Source organism: Heterocephalus glaber, unplaced genomic scaffold, assembly GCF_053883595.1.
Source record: "Heterocephalus glaber isolate CG9 unplaced genomic scaffold, H.glaber_assembly_v1.0 deba00001429, whole genome shotgun sequence".
In the NCBI taxonomy this organism is placed as follows: Eukaryota; Metazoa; Chordata; class Mammalia; order Rodentia; family Bathyergidae; genus Heterocephalus; species Heterocephalus glaber.
This window is the reverse complement of record NW_028258294.1, coordinates 29778610-29796887: the sequence shown is the minus strand read 5'-3', so window position 1 is coordinate 29796887 and position 18278 is coordinate 29778610. Positions and strand designations below refer to the sequence as shown.

The following is an 18278-nucleotide window of genomic DNA, read 5'->3' as shown; positions in this document are numbered from 1 at the left end:
CTGTTGCAGATATTCTACCTAATAAAATTAAGCCTGGAAAAATGTATACTATTTTTTAAACCTAGTATTTGGTGATTTATTCTAAGATCTAAGTGACCATCTTGTTCTTGTTCTTTTGTATACATTGGATTTGAAATTTTTGTTTTTTTTGGTACCAGCGATCAAACTCTGGTCCTTGTGCTTGCAAGGCAAGCGTCAGAACCACTGAGCTAAATCCTCGGCCCATGGATTTGAAATTTTAACATTGACTTAAATATATGGACAGTTGAACTTTTGTATCTTTGGGTCCAGCATTTATGTATTCAACCTCGTGCAGACTGAAAATATTTAGAAAAATACTTGTGTCTCTATTGAATATGTAAAGTTTTTCTTAGTTTTCCTTAAACAATATAGTGCAACAATATTTACATAGCATTTACAGTGTATAAAATATTACAAGTAATGATTTAAATGAGGATATGTGGAGGTTATATGCCAATACTGTACCTTTTTTATATAAGAGATTTGAGCATCCATTGATTTTAGTATCTAAGGAGGACCTGGAACCAATCCCCCACACATACTGAAGGATGACAGTATATAATTCTCTTTTTTTTATATTTTTCTCTTTCAGATCATACAGTCCACTGAAGAATTTGAAAATGCCCTAAAGGAAATGAGGTTTTTAAAAGGGGACACTACTGATTTGCTGAAATATGCTCGTAATATCAATTCTCATTTTGCTAATAAGAAGTGCCAGGAAGTGATTGTGACAGCCAGAAACCTAATGACCTCTGAAATTCACAATACTGTGAAGGTACCAGGGTTATGTTACACTGTATTTAAGAATAAGCTTATTTTTGAGACACATACAGTAAAGTAGAAGGGAGCACAACAGTTGCTGAGCTTGTGGAGGCAGCATTAGTCTTATCCTCTTTGAAGTCATCCTAATGGCATGTTGACATATGCCTGTAATCCTGGCAACTCTGGAGGCTGGGGTAGAAAGATTGTAAGTTTGAGGTTAAACTGGGCAGTATAGGAAGACATTCTGAAAATAAAAAAAATTTTATGAAGGGCCAGAGGTGTAGCTCTCACCCAAGATTGAGTTGTCATTAAAATAATGCCATGTCTCCTCAATTCTCTTAATTACTGTATAGAATTGCGCCTTTATCATCATGAAAACAGCCATTGTCTTATACTTAGCTGTGTACTTCCATTTGAATTATTCTGAAAACAGTGCATATTCTGTGTCTATGTTTGAATCTTAGATTGTTCCTGATTCTAAGATAAAAGTCCCAGACTTACCCAGTCCTGGTGAAGATGACAAACTAGCAGTGCAGAAAGTGTCTGCAGTTCAGTATGATGGAGCAGTGAATTTAGAGCCTGAAAATACACTGGACCAACATTCTTTTTCTTTGCCCACATGCCGCATCAGTGAATCAGTGAAGAAATTAATGGAGCTTGCCTATCAGACTTTACAAGAAGCAACAACCAGTAGTGATCAGTGGTATGAATTTTGAGTTGTCTGAAAGTGCCAGTGATTCAGAATGTTTTATCTGACTAGACATTTATTTAGAAAATCATATGGAATTCTTGGGTTTCCTTATCCTATAGTTACTATTTCTTTCTAGAAAGTGCACAGAGATACCTGTTGATTTCTTATTTACAACAACATATAGATGTTAGAGCAAAGTATGAGAAATACTGTAGATGTACCTAAATGAATGTGCATATATGTTTCTTTAATGTCAAAAATGGTTAATTACTTTTAGACAAACCACTCTTTAAGTTTTGTTTATTTTTTAACCTTTTATTATAAAAATTGAATCAAGACAGTTTATGTAAAGTACCTGGAAAATGATTAGTACTCAAATGTTAACTATTACTTGTGGTGGTGATGGTAATAGTAATAATTATACCATATGCTCCCGCTTTTTACCTATTGAAATCCAGGCCCTAATTTTGCATTTAAGATGTTTATTTTTATTTTAGCCAGACATAGTGGTATACATCTGTAATCTCAGCTTGCAGGAGGCTGAGGCAGGAGAATGTCCATGAATTTGAGGCCAGCCTGAGCTACATAGTGAGTTCAAGGCCAGCCTGAATTACATAGCAAGACCCTGTCTCGACCAAAAAAAAAAAAAAAGTAAGGTTTATTTTTAAAACAATAATAATTTCTTAGGCAGCCAACGATGGAAAAGAAGAGAACATACCACAGATCTGTCTTCAGCCTTTCAGGGTGACCTCTTCTAATTTACATTGTGATAAGTGTTATCAGATTAGTCTATATCTCATACTGAATTTCTTTTTGTTTAATAAAGTCCTTTTTTACTCCTAGATTAAATTGAGAAGAAAATGGCAGGCCATAGCCCAAGTTGATTATAACACAGATTTACAAAACCTTGTTTGGTTTGAATCTGTATTTAATAGTTTACTTCTTATCTCTATAGTAGAAAACAATTTTAATTAGATTTGGTTTAATAATATCACATTGTCAGAGCTGCAGTTTTTAATCTTCACGTGCAAATAAACCCCTTCATTTTGCTGCAGAAAGAACATGTTTGCCAAGATAATTCCATGGCTTTAGCGAATCATATTTATAAGTCCATCCAGTTTTGTTTTTTTTTTTTGGTACTGGGGATTGAACTTGGGACCTTGCTCTTGTGAGGCAGGCGGCAGAACCATTGAGCTAAATCCCCGGCCCAAGTCCATCCAGTTTTAATTATAAGTAGGAAGAAAAATACATACTTATAAAGGAAATATATATTCTTTTGGCAGAATAAATATAGATATGATTATTTCTTCACATAGCATTCTCCTATAATATATTAGATCAGAAGTTAGAGATGTGGAGCAGTATTTTAAAATTTACTCAGAAAACAGATACCAAACACTATTTTTATGTACTAAATATTTATAGATGTTCATTCCACTAAAAGAGATGGTTTTTAACAAGATAAACAAAAACACAACTCCATTACAGTGCCCCCCTCCACATTATCAAATGTCAAACAGCAACATACTCAGCAAAAATAAAGTGAATTAATTCAATCAGTTACGGTAATTAGTAGCAATGGTGTTTTTGAAGATAACAGCCATGACTTATTTTTCTAAGAATTTATGGAATCCCTCTGAATTATTCAAGGTATATAAGTTAAACGTTGAGGTAAGCAAACCTTAGATTTGCTCTTTTAAAGTACATTTTAATAGCAATTTTTAGGTGCTTTAAGACCAGATTTAAAGGGCAAAAATCTTGAGAGCTAGATTCTATCCTAGAAAATGTTGATTCATCTCCTTGCATTTGGAAAGGAGAAAAGGTGAAAGCTGGAAGTCAGACTGATTCTCAAGGAACCCAGTGAGTGCCTTTATTGATACCGTGCCCTTTGCACAGTACAGCAGTAAGTAGGTGACATTTGCTTGAGGCTTAGCTCCATTTGTTACTGAAAGGATACTCTGGGTCCTGGCAGAACACAAATTGATAAATGGAAAAGAGGCTTTAGGCTGAATGCTTCTGTTCTTAAAATTACTAATGGATCCAGGTTTTTTAGAACTGCAATTTAATTAGTAAATACTGGTTGAAAACGTATTTCCATCTAGATTAGTGGTGTTTTCTAGCAGTGACCAAAGCAGGTTTTCTCTGCAACCATGGTTTTAATTGATGACCTGTACTAAAAGTATATTTAGTTTGATTGTTTTTACCCTCAGCTTCAGAATATTCTTATGCATTTCTCTGAAATCTTTGTTTTCCTTTTAGTGCTGTTCAACTTTTCTACTCAGTGAGGAATATCTTCCATTTGTTCCATGATGTTGTGCCAACATATCATAAGTAAGTACCACTGCATCTCATTTTTATGTAATAATTGTATGCCTAAACTGTTAAATTAAAACCAGTGGTTTCATATTTTCACTGAAAATATTTTGGGTACTAAAGTTCATAAGAAAATGCAATAAATCATTTAAAAACACTTAAAAAGACTTGGGAATTTACTCTTAAATTGATAAGGGTAATTTTACAGTATTCTTGCAGTATAGTGGGTAACAAATTTTAGAACTCAAAAGAACTTTACTTATTTTTAATGCCTAGGCATTTTTGGAACTCTTCTTGGTTAAAAAAAAAACAAAAAGGACATTATTCCATATGCTGTCTGGTAAACGTACTACATTTTCCCTTGGCATTTGTAGTTTTGCAGAGAGAATGCTGTTTAGTATGATCTTCTAGCATCACAGACTGTATCTGATCTATTATTCTGAAAAGTTACTCAAATCTCAAGCTTCCCAGTTTTTTAAATTCAAATTAAATATTTAGATGCTTTTTAATAAGTGTTTTTAGTAATAGTTCAACAAAGCTGTTTCACAATCAAGGAACTGTGGTTTCAAAGAAAAAAATCAGTATTATTTGAAGTATCTTTTTCATTCAGATTTTTGAACTGTTCACATGTTTATGACTAATCCCTCTTCTTTCCATTATAAAAGAGCTTATTTATTGTGGCTTATTTTTATTTGTATTCTCTTTGCTGTAGTTTAAAGTTCTTATTTTAAATGTGGTGAAATAAAAGAAAACATATGGGTCAGTTTATGGCCTTGTTCTTAAGTCAGACGGTGGCTTAGACATTTCTTTTCTTGTTAATAAATTTTATTTTGTCCCATTTCTGTGTTTTAGAAACATTTTTCCCACTGCTGTGGCATTAGATTTACCTCTCTTTCTCTTCTGTATGACCTTTGAACTCTGTGGTGGACACAAACGTCAGTGGGCATCAGAACCACCTGGAAGCCTTGTTAAAACACAGGTTGCCCAAGATTCTGTAGGCTGAAGCAGGGAGGATGCCACCTGGATTTTTAACAAATTTCTAGGAGGTGCTGGTGTTGTTTGTCAGGGAACCATATTCTGAGAACCCCTGCCTTACATTTACAGCTTTGGCAGCATTTTAGAATCACTTATAGAGCTTCCAAGATACACATATTTGCCTAGGTTTTTTTCCTAGTGCTTTTGATGTATAGGTCTGGTGTAAGACCCAGGCATCTGTGTTTTTTAAATCCCCACAAATGATTCTGACATATAGCCTGGAATGAGGAGAGCTGCCTCAGGGTGCTGGTTTCTGGCTTGTATATCCCAGCCCAACATTCAGTCAGCAAACTAGAAAGTGCTTATTGAATGATGCTGATGGGTGTATAGCAGAAATACACGACAAGATTTCTTCCTAAGCTGGGTAGATAGACAGATACGTATCCAAGAATTAAAGCAGTGATTTTTAAATTCTGGAAGAAAATTAAAATCATTAGGGAAGATTTAAGGAAGTATAAATGCCCAGGTTTTATTTTCAGAGGTTGTGATTTAATTTGCTTGGGGTAAAATCTAAACATCTGTATTTTAAAAAATTTCCAATGTGACTCTAATCTGTAATTAATTAGCTTTAAAAGCTAGTGAATTAGAAAATGGGTAAGTCCTTCATTATATAAATGAAATGAGAATTTGGAGAAAGGGGAAATAAACCTGTATTTCCACAGACTTTCAGAATTAAATTTCAAAGGTATTATGTATAGTCCTGCTAGGTTTCTAGTACAAAGAGTTGACTCAGGTAGATTCTTTTGATCTTTGTTTTTTGTTAATAGCTGGGTTAGTTAACAGGGTAAGGTCATATTTGGGCAGGATGACCTCAGTTGAATGGATGTGGGAATGAGGTTTCATCTTCTTATGTGCAGCATTTATAAAGCAGACAATTACTTAAGCCTAGTGACATCATGACACATTAGAGGAGTAGTGACTTTTTGTCAGCCTTGGCTTCAGTAATAGGTGATTTCTATTTCTACCCTTCCTCCTGGCCTAGGGAGAATCTTCAAAAACTTCCCCAGTTGGCTGCCATTCACCATAACAACTGTATGTACATTGCTCACCACTTGCTGACCCTGGGGCACCAGTTCAGGTTATGTCTTGCGCCCATTCTTTGTGATGGCACTACTACCTTTGTGGATCTTGTACCTGGCTTCAGAAGACTTGGTAACTGATATCTTAAATTTGGGAAAACACAGATTTACATCTTCTCAGCCTAGTATCTATGTTATTTATAAATGAGGTGGTTAGAAATTAGGTGGTGGTCCTGAACTGTATTGGAAAGTGGAAGGTCATTTAGTTTCCAAATGTCTCTAGTTATTTAATTTTATAAAGTGAATGTAGCCTGTGGAAGCATTGCTTTTTTGTGATATAATTTCATAGTATATTAGCATTTCAAACTTCATTGTTGATATGTACTGAAGTCACCAAATCAGAATTATGTTAGTAGAATGACACATAATAAGATTTGTAGTGGGACAGTTCTGTTACCATTGTTGGTAAGAATGCATTAATGTTAGAGCTTATTCTTTTGCAAAACCCTAAGAGAGTTATCCCCCTCCCGTAATCCCTTATTTGGGATTATTAAAGTCAAAAGAATAGAAATATGAGGTAAATCAATATGTTTACCATAATGATAGCCTGAGAAAAGCAGAAAATCTCTGTGGTTCAATTATTTTTTTCAATTCTGATTTTTCTCTTCAGTGGTATAGATAGAAAAGAATAGTAATTGCTTTTATTTAAGTGATTTTTCTTAGCTGACTCAGACTCTAGACAAACTACTGAGAAAGATTTATCTGTTATCCTGAGAATGCGATTGGAAGGAGCAGCTATATGTATTAGAAGTGATTCTTTTTAGGGGCCTTAGGGCAAACTTTATATTATCTAGCTATTATCTTCATGTGGGCAGAACAGATACATGGTATATGTTTATCTCTCTCCTCTCCTACTCTGAACAGCTTTTAGAACTTTTTATTTTGTTTTCCCATCATAGGGACAGAGTGTTTTTTGGCCCAAATGCGGGTACAGAAAGGTGAACTTCTGGAAAGATTGTCAAGTGCTAGGAACTTTTCAAACATGGATGATGAAGAGAATTATTCTGCGGCAAGTAAAGCAGTTCGGCAGGTAGGAGGCTGTTGCTAGTGCTGAAATTTGTACTCTATCCTTAGATGCTCTTTTTTTTGTTGTTGGTGTTTAAAAAAGCAGCAAAGAATACCTAACAAATAGCTCAGTTGATTCTCCATTATCCTCACTGGAAAATCTAGATACTTTTATAGTTCTTCTTAAGAACTTTACCCTGCCCTACCAAGACAGTAGGAAGCTATTTTTTCATAGACCTAATAATGTGACTAGTAAATCTGTTGTAGCAAGTAGTTGACTTATGAATTTGTATTTGGGAAATTTATTTATTTTTATTGAGTTCTATTGGTTTTATTTTATTTACTCTATTTTTTTTGGTTGATTTAGCAGAATTCCTTAGTTTGATTATAAATTTTTTTATCAGATATGGTTTTTAATATTTTTTTTCCATTTTATGGGTTCCACTTTTAAGTCTTTTTTAAGAGCAGTTTTAGATTCACAGCAAATTAAGAGGAAGATAAAGATATATCCCATATAAACCCCTCTCCTACATATGCATGGCCTACCAAACATCCCCTACCAAAGTGGTACATTTGTTAATAATTGATGAACTTACATTTACATATCATAGTCACCCAGAGTGTATTAGGGTTCACTTTTGGTGTTGTACATTCTATAGATGTAGAAAAATGCAAAATGCCATGTATCTACCATTATAGTATCAGTATAGTACCAGTATAGTATCAGTTCACTGCTCTAAAAATCCTCTGTGCTTTTCTTATTCATCTCTCCCTAGCCTGGGAAATTTAAAATATGGGTTTGAGCATGTTCCTCTCTCTTAAATGAATTATCTTTTCTAGCAGTTTTCTTATCCTCAGGATGAGTCTGCTTTGTCTGCCATGGATCTCGCTAAGAATTAAATATTCAGAAAGCAAATGTTCTTGATTACCTCAACTTTCACATAACTCTTCTTTCCTCATATACATAGAAAATAAATAAGGTAAATCTGGAAATGTAAGTTGCAACAATCTCTCTTCTCTGTAAATAACTGTGTTCTCTTAACAGGTACTACACCAACTAAAGAGACTTGGAATTGTATGGCAGGATGTCCTGCCAGTGAATATATATTGCAAGGCTATGGGGACTTTACTAAATACAGCAGTTTCTGAAATCATTGACAAAATCACTGCCCTTGAGGTAAGAGCCCTGTATCCCTCATACAGTATGATGTCTCACTCAGTAAAAATTGAGATGCAATTCTTATCCCAGATTGTGACTTTATTATGAAAGCAGTGTTGAAGTCTCATTTTTAATCAACACAGATGGTAGAAGAAATTACTCATGTTTCCTGTCTAACTCATGCTGTTACAGTTTTTCAATTTTGCCTTAATTCTATTTTGCTGGAGACTTGCTAATCTCTTTCATCCCTAGATAAGCAAGTAGGATTGTACTTGTTCTCTGTCTATCATCTATAAATAATGAATGAGGAAATTGAAAACTGGACAGTGCTCCCAGTCTTCATACTGTGTTGTGTAGTATGAAGTCATTTGGTTTGCAAGTAAACTAAATAATTTCATTTAGTAAAGTGAATACAGTCTTAGGCAGGTACTACTTTTCCTACAAACCTTCACAGTTGAGAATGTATGTGTGCTCCTACAAGGAAAATTGACCAGATTTGTTTAGCTGTTGCTTCTAAAGCATAGATTGACAAAACCCTTATTTGTAGTAACATCTTCTGCTTTGCAGCAAGCTTTGCCACATTATGGAGAAATGGACTCTTTATTGCAGGCAAACTAAATTGCTATCTGTTGAAACATATTTTGTGTCATTCTAGCTTCAGAATATTTTCAGAGACCTGATAGAATCTAGTGTCTAGTAAGATATTCTAAATTAATTGGAAGACATACTATTGTAGCTACTCTGCTTTGTCAGCTTGTGCTGAGAGTTTGCCTTATCCTTTCCCTACTACTAAGTGGGCCCAATTCTACTCTGTTATGTTCCCTTTGTGCGAAACTAGGACATCTCTACTGAAGATGGTGATAGATTATATTCCTTATGCAAAACAGTGATGGATGAAGGACCCCAAGTATTTGCACCTCTATCCGAAGAAAACAAGAACAAGCAGTATCAAGAAGAAGTTCCAATCTATGTACTAAAATGGATGCCTTTCAAAGAATTGATGATGATACTACAAGCTAGCTTGCAAGAAATTGGAGATCGGTGCGTGTAAGCCTTCCATAGAGGCATATATTTCTTGAACAGCCACAAAAGGATAATAGTGCCATTGGTAGCAGTGCTAGTTGTTAATATTACCCAGGGAAGAGTTTCATATTGAAGAGCAGTAGTTGGGGCCTTTTTGTAGTCTGTCATAGTATAAATCTCATTACTACTTTCTCACTGGCTAGTATAGACTTCTCATTCATATTGTTTTAGCCAGGGATTTAGCTCAGTGGTTTTGACGCCTGCTGCGCAAGCGCAAGGACCCGAGTTCAATCCCCGGTACCAAAAAAATCAAATACATCATTCATACTGTTTTGATCTTGAACATGTGGTTTTGGCATGCAATACAAATGATCCAGCATTTATAGTAAGTACATTATCTTACACCTGGATGGTAATCGCTGCTAACTTAAACCAACAGTGGGTGCATTTTAAAAAGGACTTTGGTCTCTTAACAGAGAAATAACTTTTTTCTTTCTTTAATATTCAGCATCACATCACCAGACTTTTTGATTGACCAGTAGGTAGTTTTTCTGTAAGGAGTACAATAGTTTGAGAAGCTAAGTATCATGCACTAGAAAGGGTTCTTTTCCTCAATATAGTGGATGATATTTTCACCTAACTATCAGTTAATGTTGCTGTGCCCATTATGCTACATTGTATCACAATGTGCAGAGGTACTAATATGCGTCACCAGAGTGATGGGGTTAGTGATATATCCGTTGATACTTTTATTTCATCATGGTAGATTAGTTTTTGTTTTTTGGTACCGAGGATTGAAGTCAGGACCTTGTGCTTGTGAGTCAGGTGCAGTGCCACCGAGCTAAATCCCCGGTCCCATCATGGTAGATTATTAATGAATATGTGTACTTTGCATAGGAAACTCCCTGTAGAATCCTTAAGGTCTGTCTCCATCTCTATAGTTACTTCTCTCTCTGCTTTCGTTTAATTTACTGCAGGTGTCCAATTATATGAGCTCTCTCATCCTAGCTGTTTGCAACACATATTGTCCAATCTAAAACACTATAAAGCACACCTCTAATCCCAGCACTCAGGAGGCTGAGGCAGGAGGATTGCCACAGTTTGAGGCCTGCCTAGGCTACATAGTGAGTTTAAAGCCACCCTGAACTACATAGTGAGACCCTGTCTCAAAAACAGTCCCAACCTGGGCTGGGGATGTAGCTCAGTGGTGTCTCACCTGCCTGGTGAGTGCAAGGTCCTGAGTTTGATTCCTGGTACTGGGAAAAACAAAAAAACAAACCTACCCACAAAAAACCCCAAGAGAGACTTCTACTTGAAAAGAAAATTACATCAAGCTATCTCTGTAGTTAATACAAAGTTTTGATTTGTTATAAATAAGTCCTTAGTAGGTAAAAGGTGTCTGGGTAATATGCTTCACAGGTCAGCAGATGAAAAATTTTTAATCTGCCATTAAAGAGACTTCTTGTAAATCAAGGTGATGGTGCATGCCTGTGATCCCAATAACTAAGGAGGCTGAGGCAGGAAGATCACAAATTTTAGGCCAGTTTGGGGAAGTTAGCAAGACTGTCTCAAAATAGAAAGGGCTGGGGATGTAGCTCAGTGATATAGTGCTTCTGGGTTCAATCCCCAGCACTACAAAATAAAAATAGGGAGCCTCTTGCAGCCTCTCCTTCCTTGCTAATGAGATTAATAACAGTACTGGTACGTCTCAACTTCTTTTTTTCTGCTTAGGATTGTTTCAGAGAGTTGTAAATGCAAAGCTAATAGCCAGGTGTATATGTCTGTAATCAGCACTGAGAAGAGGCAGAGGCAGGGGGATTGTAAGTTTGAGTGCTGCCTGGGTAACCTAGTGAGATCCTGTCTCAAATAGGGTGGAGATGTAGCTCAGTGATATCAGGTGTGCCCTTGGGTTCCATTCTTAGTACTGAACAAAAAGCTAACTAAGAACATTTTCTTTACCAGAGAAACTACCTTAGTCATGTGTAATTTAAACATTTTAAGGTTGCAAAATATACATATGAAGGCATACAGTATACATAGCATATATTCACAGTTTAAGAAAAAAGAATGTTACTGTACCTCTTAACAAATTTAAGAAAAAAATATAACCAGTAGTTTGGAAATACCATGTGTGTCTTCTAAATGCGTTTCATCAGAGGCGCCCACTTTCTTGAATTTTGTGTTATTTCCTTGCCTTTCTTTATAGTTTTATATTTACGCATATTTTTTGTTGTTGTTGTTCTGAGACAAGGTCTCACTATGTAGCCCAGGCTGGCCTCGAACTCATTATTCTCCTGCCTCAGAGTGGCAAGTGCTGGGATTACAGGCATGTGCTACTATGCCTAGCTATACATATTCTTTTTTTTTTTTTTTTTTTTTTACTTAACCCATTATTCTATTTTCTTTTTTTTCAGATAATTTTTTTTATTAATACATGTGTATAATATGTAATGTTTACATTCCTGCATGGGGTTGTCACATGTACATAACACATCTTAATTCCTTTTTTTGTCCTCTTTACCTCCCTTCTCCTTCTACCTCTTGATCCCCTTCCCCTTTGAAAAAGAGCTCCCCTTCTTCCTGTTACCTTTGATTTTGCTCTTTGTACACATATTCTGAATACAAAGTTTGGACTTGGCCTTTTCTTCACTATCTGTAAACAGAGTCCTCTGTAACTTGCTTCTTTTGTTCAGCAGTATGTTTTTGAAATTCATTCATGGTGGTTTGTGTGCTGCACTTCATTTTCATTGCTCTATCAATCCCATTGTACAAATATCTCATAGTTTGTCCCTTCGCTTTATATTTTCACCAGTGTTTGGGATTATCAGACTTGATAATCTCATTAGTACAAAATGACAGCTTGTTGTCATTTTAATTTACAATTCCCTAAATTCTATTAAGATTGAGCATCTTTTTCTTTGGCCATCCATGTTTCTTCTTACTGTAAATGCTGTTCATATCTTTTCCTCCCTTTATCCTGCTAGATTGATTAACGGGAGATTTTTTAATATATTTATGTTTTTTATATTGTTTATGATACTTTATATATATTATATATTTTTAATACCAATCCCTTTTCAGTTAAAATTTATTGTCTGTTCTTTTTAGGAAGTAGTTACAGAGTCAAGACATGGGAGAATATGGTCATAATTACCCAGTTCAGAGAGACCTTAACGAGTATAGGACAAAGGAACAGACTTACTGTCCTCTCTTGCTCTCTTCGTCTGGCTGTGCTGATACCAAATGCAGCCAGTGAGCTGAGGGACCTAAGATATTGATGGGTAGATCTATAAAGGAGGAAGGATACCCAAGATTTATTGTGTTTCTGTTTAAAATAAGCATTTGGTTCAAACAAGAAATTTAAAAATCTTTCTTATACTTCAGAGACATAATAGGAAATAGAATTCTATGTTTGTTTATTTGTTTTTTGCAGATGGGCTGATGGCAAAGGACCCCTGGCAAGTGCATTCTCTTCCAGTGAAGTAAAAGCTTTAATTCGTGCCTTGTTCCAGAACACAGAAAGAAGAGCAGCTGCCCTTGCTAAGATTAAATAATTACATTTTTCTGAGAAAAACTGTGTCTTGACTATGTGGATTCCTCCTTTGGTGTAATTACTCCCTTCAAGACTTTTTGGAAGTTTGACTTCACATAAAAACGCTTTATGTCCTGGCCTATATGAGGCCTTGTTGAAGGACAGAATAGTAGGATAAGATGTGACGCGAAGAATCTCAATTCATTAACTCTCTAGCCACCTTCCTTTGATAATTATGAAATCGCAATTCCCAACACAAAAACAGAGCACACACACACACACACACACATACACATGCACGGACAGAAAAAAATAAACTGTTGGACAGCAGTATTTTGTGCTGCTTCCATAGCCCTCTGGGAACAACATACATTGTAATTTTAGGCCCTGGCTTTGAATTAAGGCAACCAAGAGATTCTAAGAGTCCGGGTAAATAATTTGTGAGATTGTTTTGGTCTTGCAAGAATTAGGGATAATTCCTGTAATGTTTCTTTCCAGTGACTAAGAATGTGGGAACTTTAACAAAAAGACCAACAGGTTGTCTCATCTTCTGTGCCTTTCTCTTTATTGTCATATAAGGCCCACACAGAACACTCACTGACTTGTCATCTGCTTTCTTTGTGGCACTACCTGTTGCTTTCTAAGAATTCCTAGGTCTCTTGAAATTTTTTTTGGGGGGGTACTGGGAATTGAACTCAGGACCTCACGCTTGCCAGGCAGGTGCTATGCCGCTGAGCTACATCCCCGGCTCTTGGAACGTTATGTATTTTTGGCACTTTTTGCTGTTTCAACTAAATTTTTTTGGTTGGATTTTCCCCCAATTCTGAAACTTCACTGTTTCAGTACCCTGTCAAATGTAAGATTTTAAATTGCCCTTGTTCCTGTGCAATATATATGCCATGAGCTACTAATACTGGGTCCTGAAGCCCGATTCTTTATTTGGTGGACATAGAAAATCCTTTAGCTCAACTTTTTGTGTTTTTTAATCTTTGCAGCCACTGGAGGTATACATCATGTTAAAGTTTCGTAGATCTCTCTAGGACTTTAGATTGTGTCGCTTTCTACTAAGTAATAGTTTCCTCTCCTGAAAAGAGGGCAGAGAATAATTTTTTCTTTTCCCTGATTCTTTTTAGAATATATTTTTATGAGTGCATATTAATTTTACAAAATACTGGATTTCAGTATAGTATTTTCATACATACATTAACATATCTTCCCCTGTTACTCTCTTACACCTCCCTCCCCATTACCCTTATTCCTTCCTCTTGTCTAATAGTCTAAGGAGGTGATCTTTGTCCTGAAGCATGAGCTGACTAGAGGGTGTTTCTAGTATGATGGGCTCGCTTAGTCCTCAGCCTCCCAGCCCCTTGTCCTAGAATTGTTCTTGTTCTTAGTTGTGATTTAGCCCCTTTAATCAAGTCATTCTGGTTGCTTAGTCTTTCTTTTCCTATGTGGTCATAGAAAAACAAAAGACTAATTTTTGTCTCATAAAAGAATTCAGCTGGGTTAATGACAAGCTGTTTGTCTATACTCTGCATGTCCTAATGTGAGGACCCACAAAGGAAACAATGTTCTGAACAAGCTTTAGTTTTTTTTGGTTTTTTTGGTACCGGTGATTGAAGTCGGGTCCTTGCCGCTTGCGCAGCAGGTGGCGAAACCACACGCTAAATCCCCGGCCCAAGCTTTAGTTTTTTGAGAACAAAGAAGTGGGCTTTCTTAAGAGAGGAGGAAGGGGCCGCTTTAAGAGAAAATACCTGTTTTTTGAAAATTTACATAGTTTCAGGTAGAATTCTTTTCTCAGCAATTGAGAGACTGAGGAACTAAGGGCAGAATTGAAATAAATGCATTACAGGGCTGTTACACAGAGCAATAGATTTCTTTTGTTCATAGAAGCTATTCCTGTTGCTTGTCAGGTACAGCACTTTGAGGGTGGGATCTCATAACTGAAAAGCATGCTCTTCCCTTCTTCCAGTAACAGACAGCTATTATGGTTCTTGGGCTGGGTGGCGTAGTCTTTGGGGACTTTCATCTAATGAATAGTTTGTAAGCTATGGCACACAGAGCAGACAGCCTTCGTCTTCTTACCTGGCCAAGAAATTGATAGCTGATGATGAAGTCGATGTTCATTCTGGGTAGGAGTGAATCATCTGATTGAACATGTGGGAATTGGGTCTGACAGCTCTTAGGCTCTTGAGACTGCCTGTTCTGACTGGGAGCCTGAGTTAGAAAGGGGCTAGAGCCTTTGAGAAAGAGCATGATGATTATGGGAGTAAGGGAGCATTAACAGCCTACTCATTGAGTAGCTAGATCTATGGGCAAAGAGCAATCAGAATTACACAAATGCTTGGAGAAATGAAATTCATGAAAGGTTTCCTAAGTTTGTAATAAAAGGGTTGTTAAAAAGGCAAGTCTGCCAACAGTCTAAGTCTGGGTGGTGATTTGATAGTGGCTCATGTTTCTGTATGGATCAGGGTGTATGTTGGTAGCCTGACCCTTGCTTGGTTTTGCGAAAGACTTTCTCCTGGCAATGGAGATCCTCCAGATGGCACTCTTTCCTCAACCTGGGAGCATCGCAAAGCATCCCCTGGTCTCTGGAAATGGAAGCTACAGAATTTGCCTGTTTACCCTGTGCCTGTCTTTGGCTTTCGTCAGCTCTGGAAAAGTCATCTAGACTCTGAACAGCACTTACACTATAAACTTCAGTGCCTTGCTGAATAATCACTTGTGAGTAAATTAAACAGAATTTTTTTCTTGTCTTTCCCTCCCTCCCTTCTTCCTTGTTTCTCTGTCTTTCTTTCCTTCCCTTCTTTCTTTTATATTGGGAATTGAACCTAGGCCCCATGCATGCTAGGGAAGCACTAACCCATTGAGTTAAATTCAGCCCTTTTAATTTCTTTATTTTGAAATGATCTTAGTAAGTTGCTGTCCTCCTGCCTCAGCCTTCTGACTAGCTGGGATTATAGACATGTACCACTATGCTGGCCTCAGTCTTTTGTTTGATTAGTAGCATTGTTAAAGGAGAGATAGGTAATCCCTTTACTGTGCTTGTAAATACTTATTACTTAAGGCAAGAATTCCCAGATTTTTGTGAGCATTGATTTTGTGTTCTGCAAGTACTGAGTGCTATACACATACGTGTATACCCCTGGAGTGTTTTTGTGATCATAAAATATTGGCCCAAAAAAGTAGTTTGTCTAAGCTTCACACTATCAAAAATGATTTTGAAATTTGTGATAATTTCCTCTTTAAAATATTGCCAAAGCCTAAAAATTTTCTAAAAACCACAGAGCTCTAGTTTTGAAAAAAATTTCAATTTTCATATGATTTAGAGTTAAGACTGAAGTTCCTGACTTGGGAGGAATTTGGTTAAGAATTTTGTGATATCACAAGCTATAACTGGAAATAGCATTAGATGTTTCCAAATCAAGTTATGAAATCTCTGCCTAGAAGTTGGGAAGGAGGGCAGTAATTCTGATAAACTATGTATAAGTTCCTCACTTCAGAAACCAGGTATCCTGTTTTTGTTATTGTTTAATGCAAGAGAGTAGGTTAGGAGTAAATTAGTTTTAGCTGCTCCAGCTATTGAGGAAGAGACAAACATTCAGGCCAAAGACATCTACCACCTCCTGGGCCACAGACTTAAGACTTTCTACATTCATTCCACTTACATTTATTGGATAACATTATTATTGTAAACACTGAGTTAAAAGAAATCCAAACAAAAATCCGCCCTGCTTTAATAATTTAAATTCTGGTGACAAAGACAAATGATAAACATAAAATAAATAAATACTATGTTGGAAGATAATAAGCGCTAGGGAAAAACCCATGTAGAGTGATGAGGATTAGGAATTCTAGACGGGGCCGGGGCGAGCTTCGGCTCTGTAGGATGGTGAGTCAGTGGATCACCTTTAAAAGGCAACAGAGACCAACTCTTGTTGTTGTTGCATGTGCAGACAACAGAGACCGACTTTGGCGGCGGAAGAAGCTAGGCATGTGCCCAGTGAGCTCAGAGAACAGCAAGGAAGTGAGGAGGGCAGAGAAACCATAGGAGAAGAGAGGCAAGATTGTGCATAGCCTTTTAAACCAGTGTTAAGGATTCAAGTTTTTTTTCTTTTTCTGAGTCAAATGGGGGAACATTTAGTAGCTTAAAAAAACCCTTAAAAAATAGAAACATACATAAGAATAGAGCAATATGATGAGCCCTTGTATATCTATCACCCATGATCTCATGGCTCATCTAGCATCATTTGTAACCCTTCCCTTACCCCTTTCCCTGAAAAGATACACTGGATCACTGAAGCAAGTGCCAGGCTGTATATTTCAAACTCGGGAAGTCTGCATTTTGTTTCTTGTGAAGGTGTGACGCTTTCTCTTGTTATTCCTACCTCTGCTTCCAGGTGCTGCCTGCATCCCCCTGTCTTTCCCTCATTGCACTTGTCCATTCAGGCTCACCCTATATGCACTTCCCTCCTGTTCCCTGTTCACTGGATATTAAATAATATGCGTTTCAAAAGCAATTGGCATCTGACTGGCATTTCCACTTCCCCTTTGTCTCCTCTCTTCCCCAGGCACCAGGTCCTGTAGTTTCTAGGTGTTCGAAAGCTGCATAAAAAACTTCCTTTTGCTGATTGTTTCATCAGAAGATATCCCACATGACCTTAGAAGCAGATTTCACAGGGAATCCCAGAAGACAGCTCAGCCAGTGAGTCTGTTCTGGGACTGGATAGTGGCTGGCGTCTGGGATTGGATTGGTTCAGGCCAAGTAACCCTTTTCCTAAATTCTGTTTGGGTGGACTGTCAGGGAGTGCCATAGCCCCTGGCTGGCTTCTGTCTCCCATTTTCCATACCCTCATGTAAAAAGCTGATTTAAAAGAATATTAATTGTTTTCATTTGCATGGAGAGCTCCATTTATGCTTGATTACTATGCAGTATGATAAAATTTTGCATAATGTTATATCATTAACTTTGTTATAAATTTCAGTACTAAGCTTTGCTCCTAGACATAGTCTAAATAGTTTGCCATACCTGTGTCTACATTATTGTTCTTTAAAACAAAATATTAGGACTTTTGCTCACCAAGCATTTAGCAAACTGCTCTAGGATCTTTTGTAAAATTGATTCTGATTACACTGGTCTGAGGTAGCACTAGATCTTTTGTTTCCTTTTTGAAATTTAGGGCACTTGCTCATTCCAAGGACTATGTAACATGGTTTTGTAAGTTCCAGGGGTTACACTTCCCTTGGGTCTACAATTGTGAATTCATTTAAAACCCAGATTTTCTTTTCCTATCTTTTCAACTATCTTAGGCTTTATTTTCCTTTAACTGTATTTGTTCTATCCTTTGCAGGTTGAAGATAATTTTTCTTGATAGGGAAGATGATAGCAAAAAGTAGTGGAGCTCTGTAGCTTTCTTTCTGTCATTTTTAAAACATCAAACAATCAACTCCAAGCTGACATTTTTTCCTTTTCCTAAACTGATCAGAAGCCCTCCTCCCATAAAATCCCTTACAATAATATTTTTTCCCCCATTAACTTTATTGGTACATATTAGGTATAAAATACAGTTACATTCATCATTGGGATCTTGTACCATTACATGAGTCTCTTGGTTCTAATTTTTTTTTTCCCTTCCCTTGGCCTCCCTTCACCCCCTC

At 36.7% G+C, this 18278-nt stretch overlaps 1 protein-coding gene across 2 annotated transcripts in view; it reads left to right on the top strand.

Annotated features, from left to right (window-relative positions):
- Positions 1 to 12662, top strand: part of Zw10 (zw10 kinetochore protein) — a 34161-nt gene extending 21499 nt beyond the window's left edge. For both annotated transcript variants that reach the window (XM_087212390.1, XM_004856609.3), the window contains 8 exons: positions 614 to 796; positions 1248 to 1486; positions 3734 to 3805; positions 5805 to 5974; positions 6801 to 6931; positions 7952 to 8083; positions 8904 to 9106; positions 12522 to 12662. In XM_087212390.1, coding sequence (XP_087068516.1) covers positions 614 to 796; positions 1248 to 1486; positions 3734 to 3805; positions 5805 to 5974; positions 6801 to 6931; positions 7952 to 8083; positions 8904 to 9106; positions 12522 to 12642 — 1251 coding nt within the window. In that variant the 3' untranslated portion in view covers positions 12643 to 12662. The remainder of the gene's footprint in view (positions 1 to 613; positions 797 to 1247; positions 1487 to 3733; positions 3806 to 5804; positions 5975 to 6800; positions 6932 to 7951; positions 8084 to 8903; positions 9107 to 12521) is intronic.
- The last annotated feature ends 5616 nt before the right edge of the window (positions 12663 to 18278 follow it).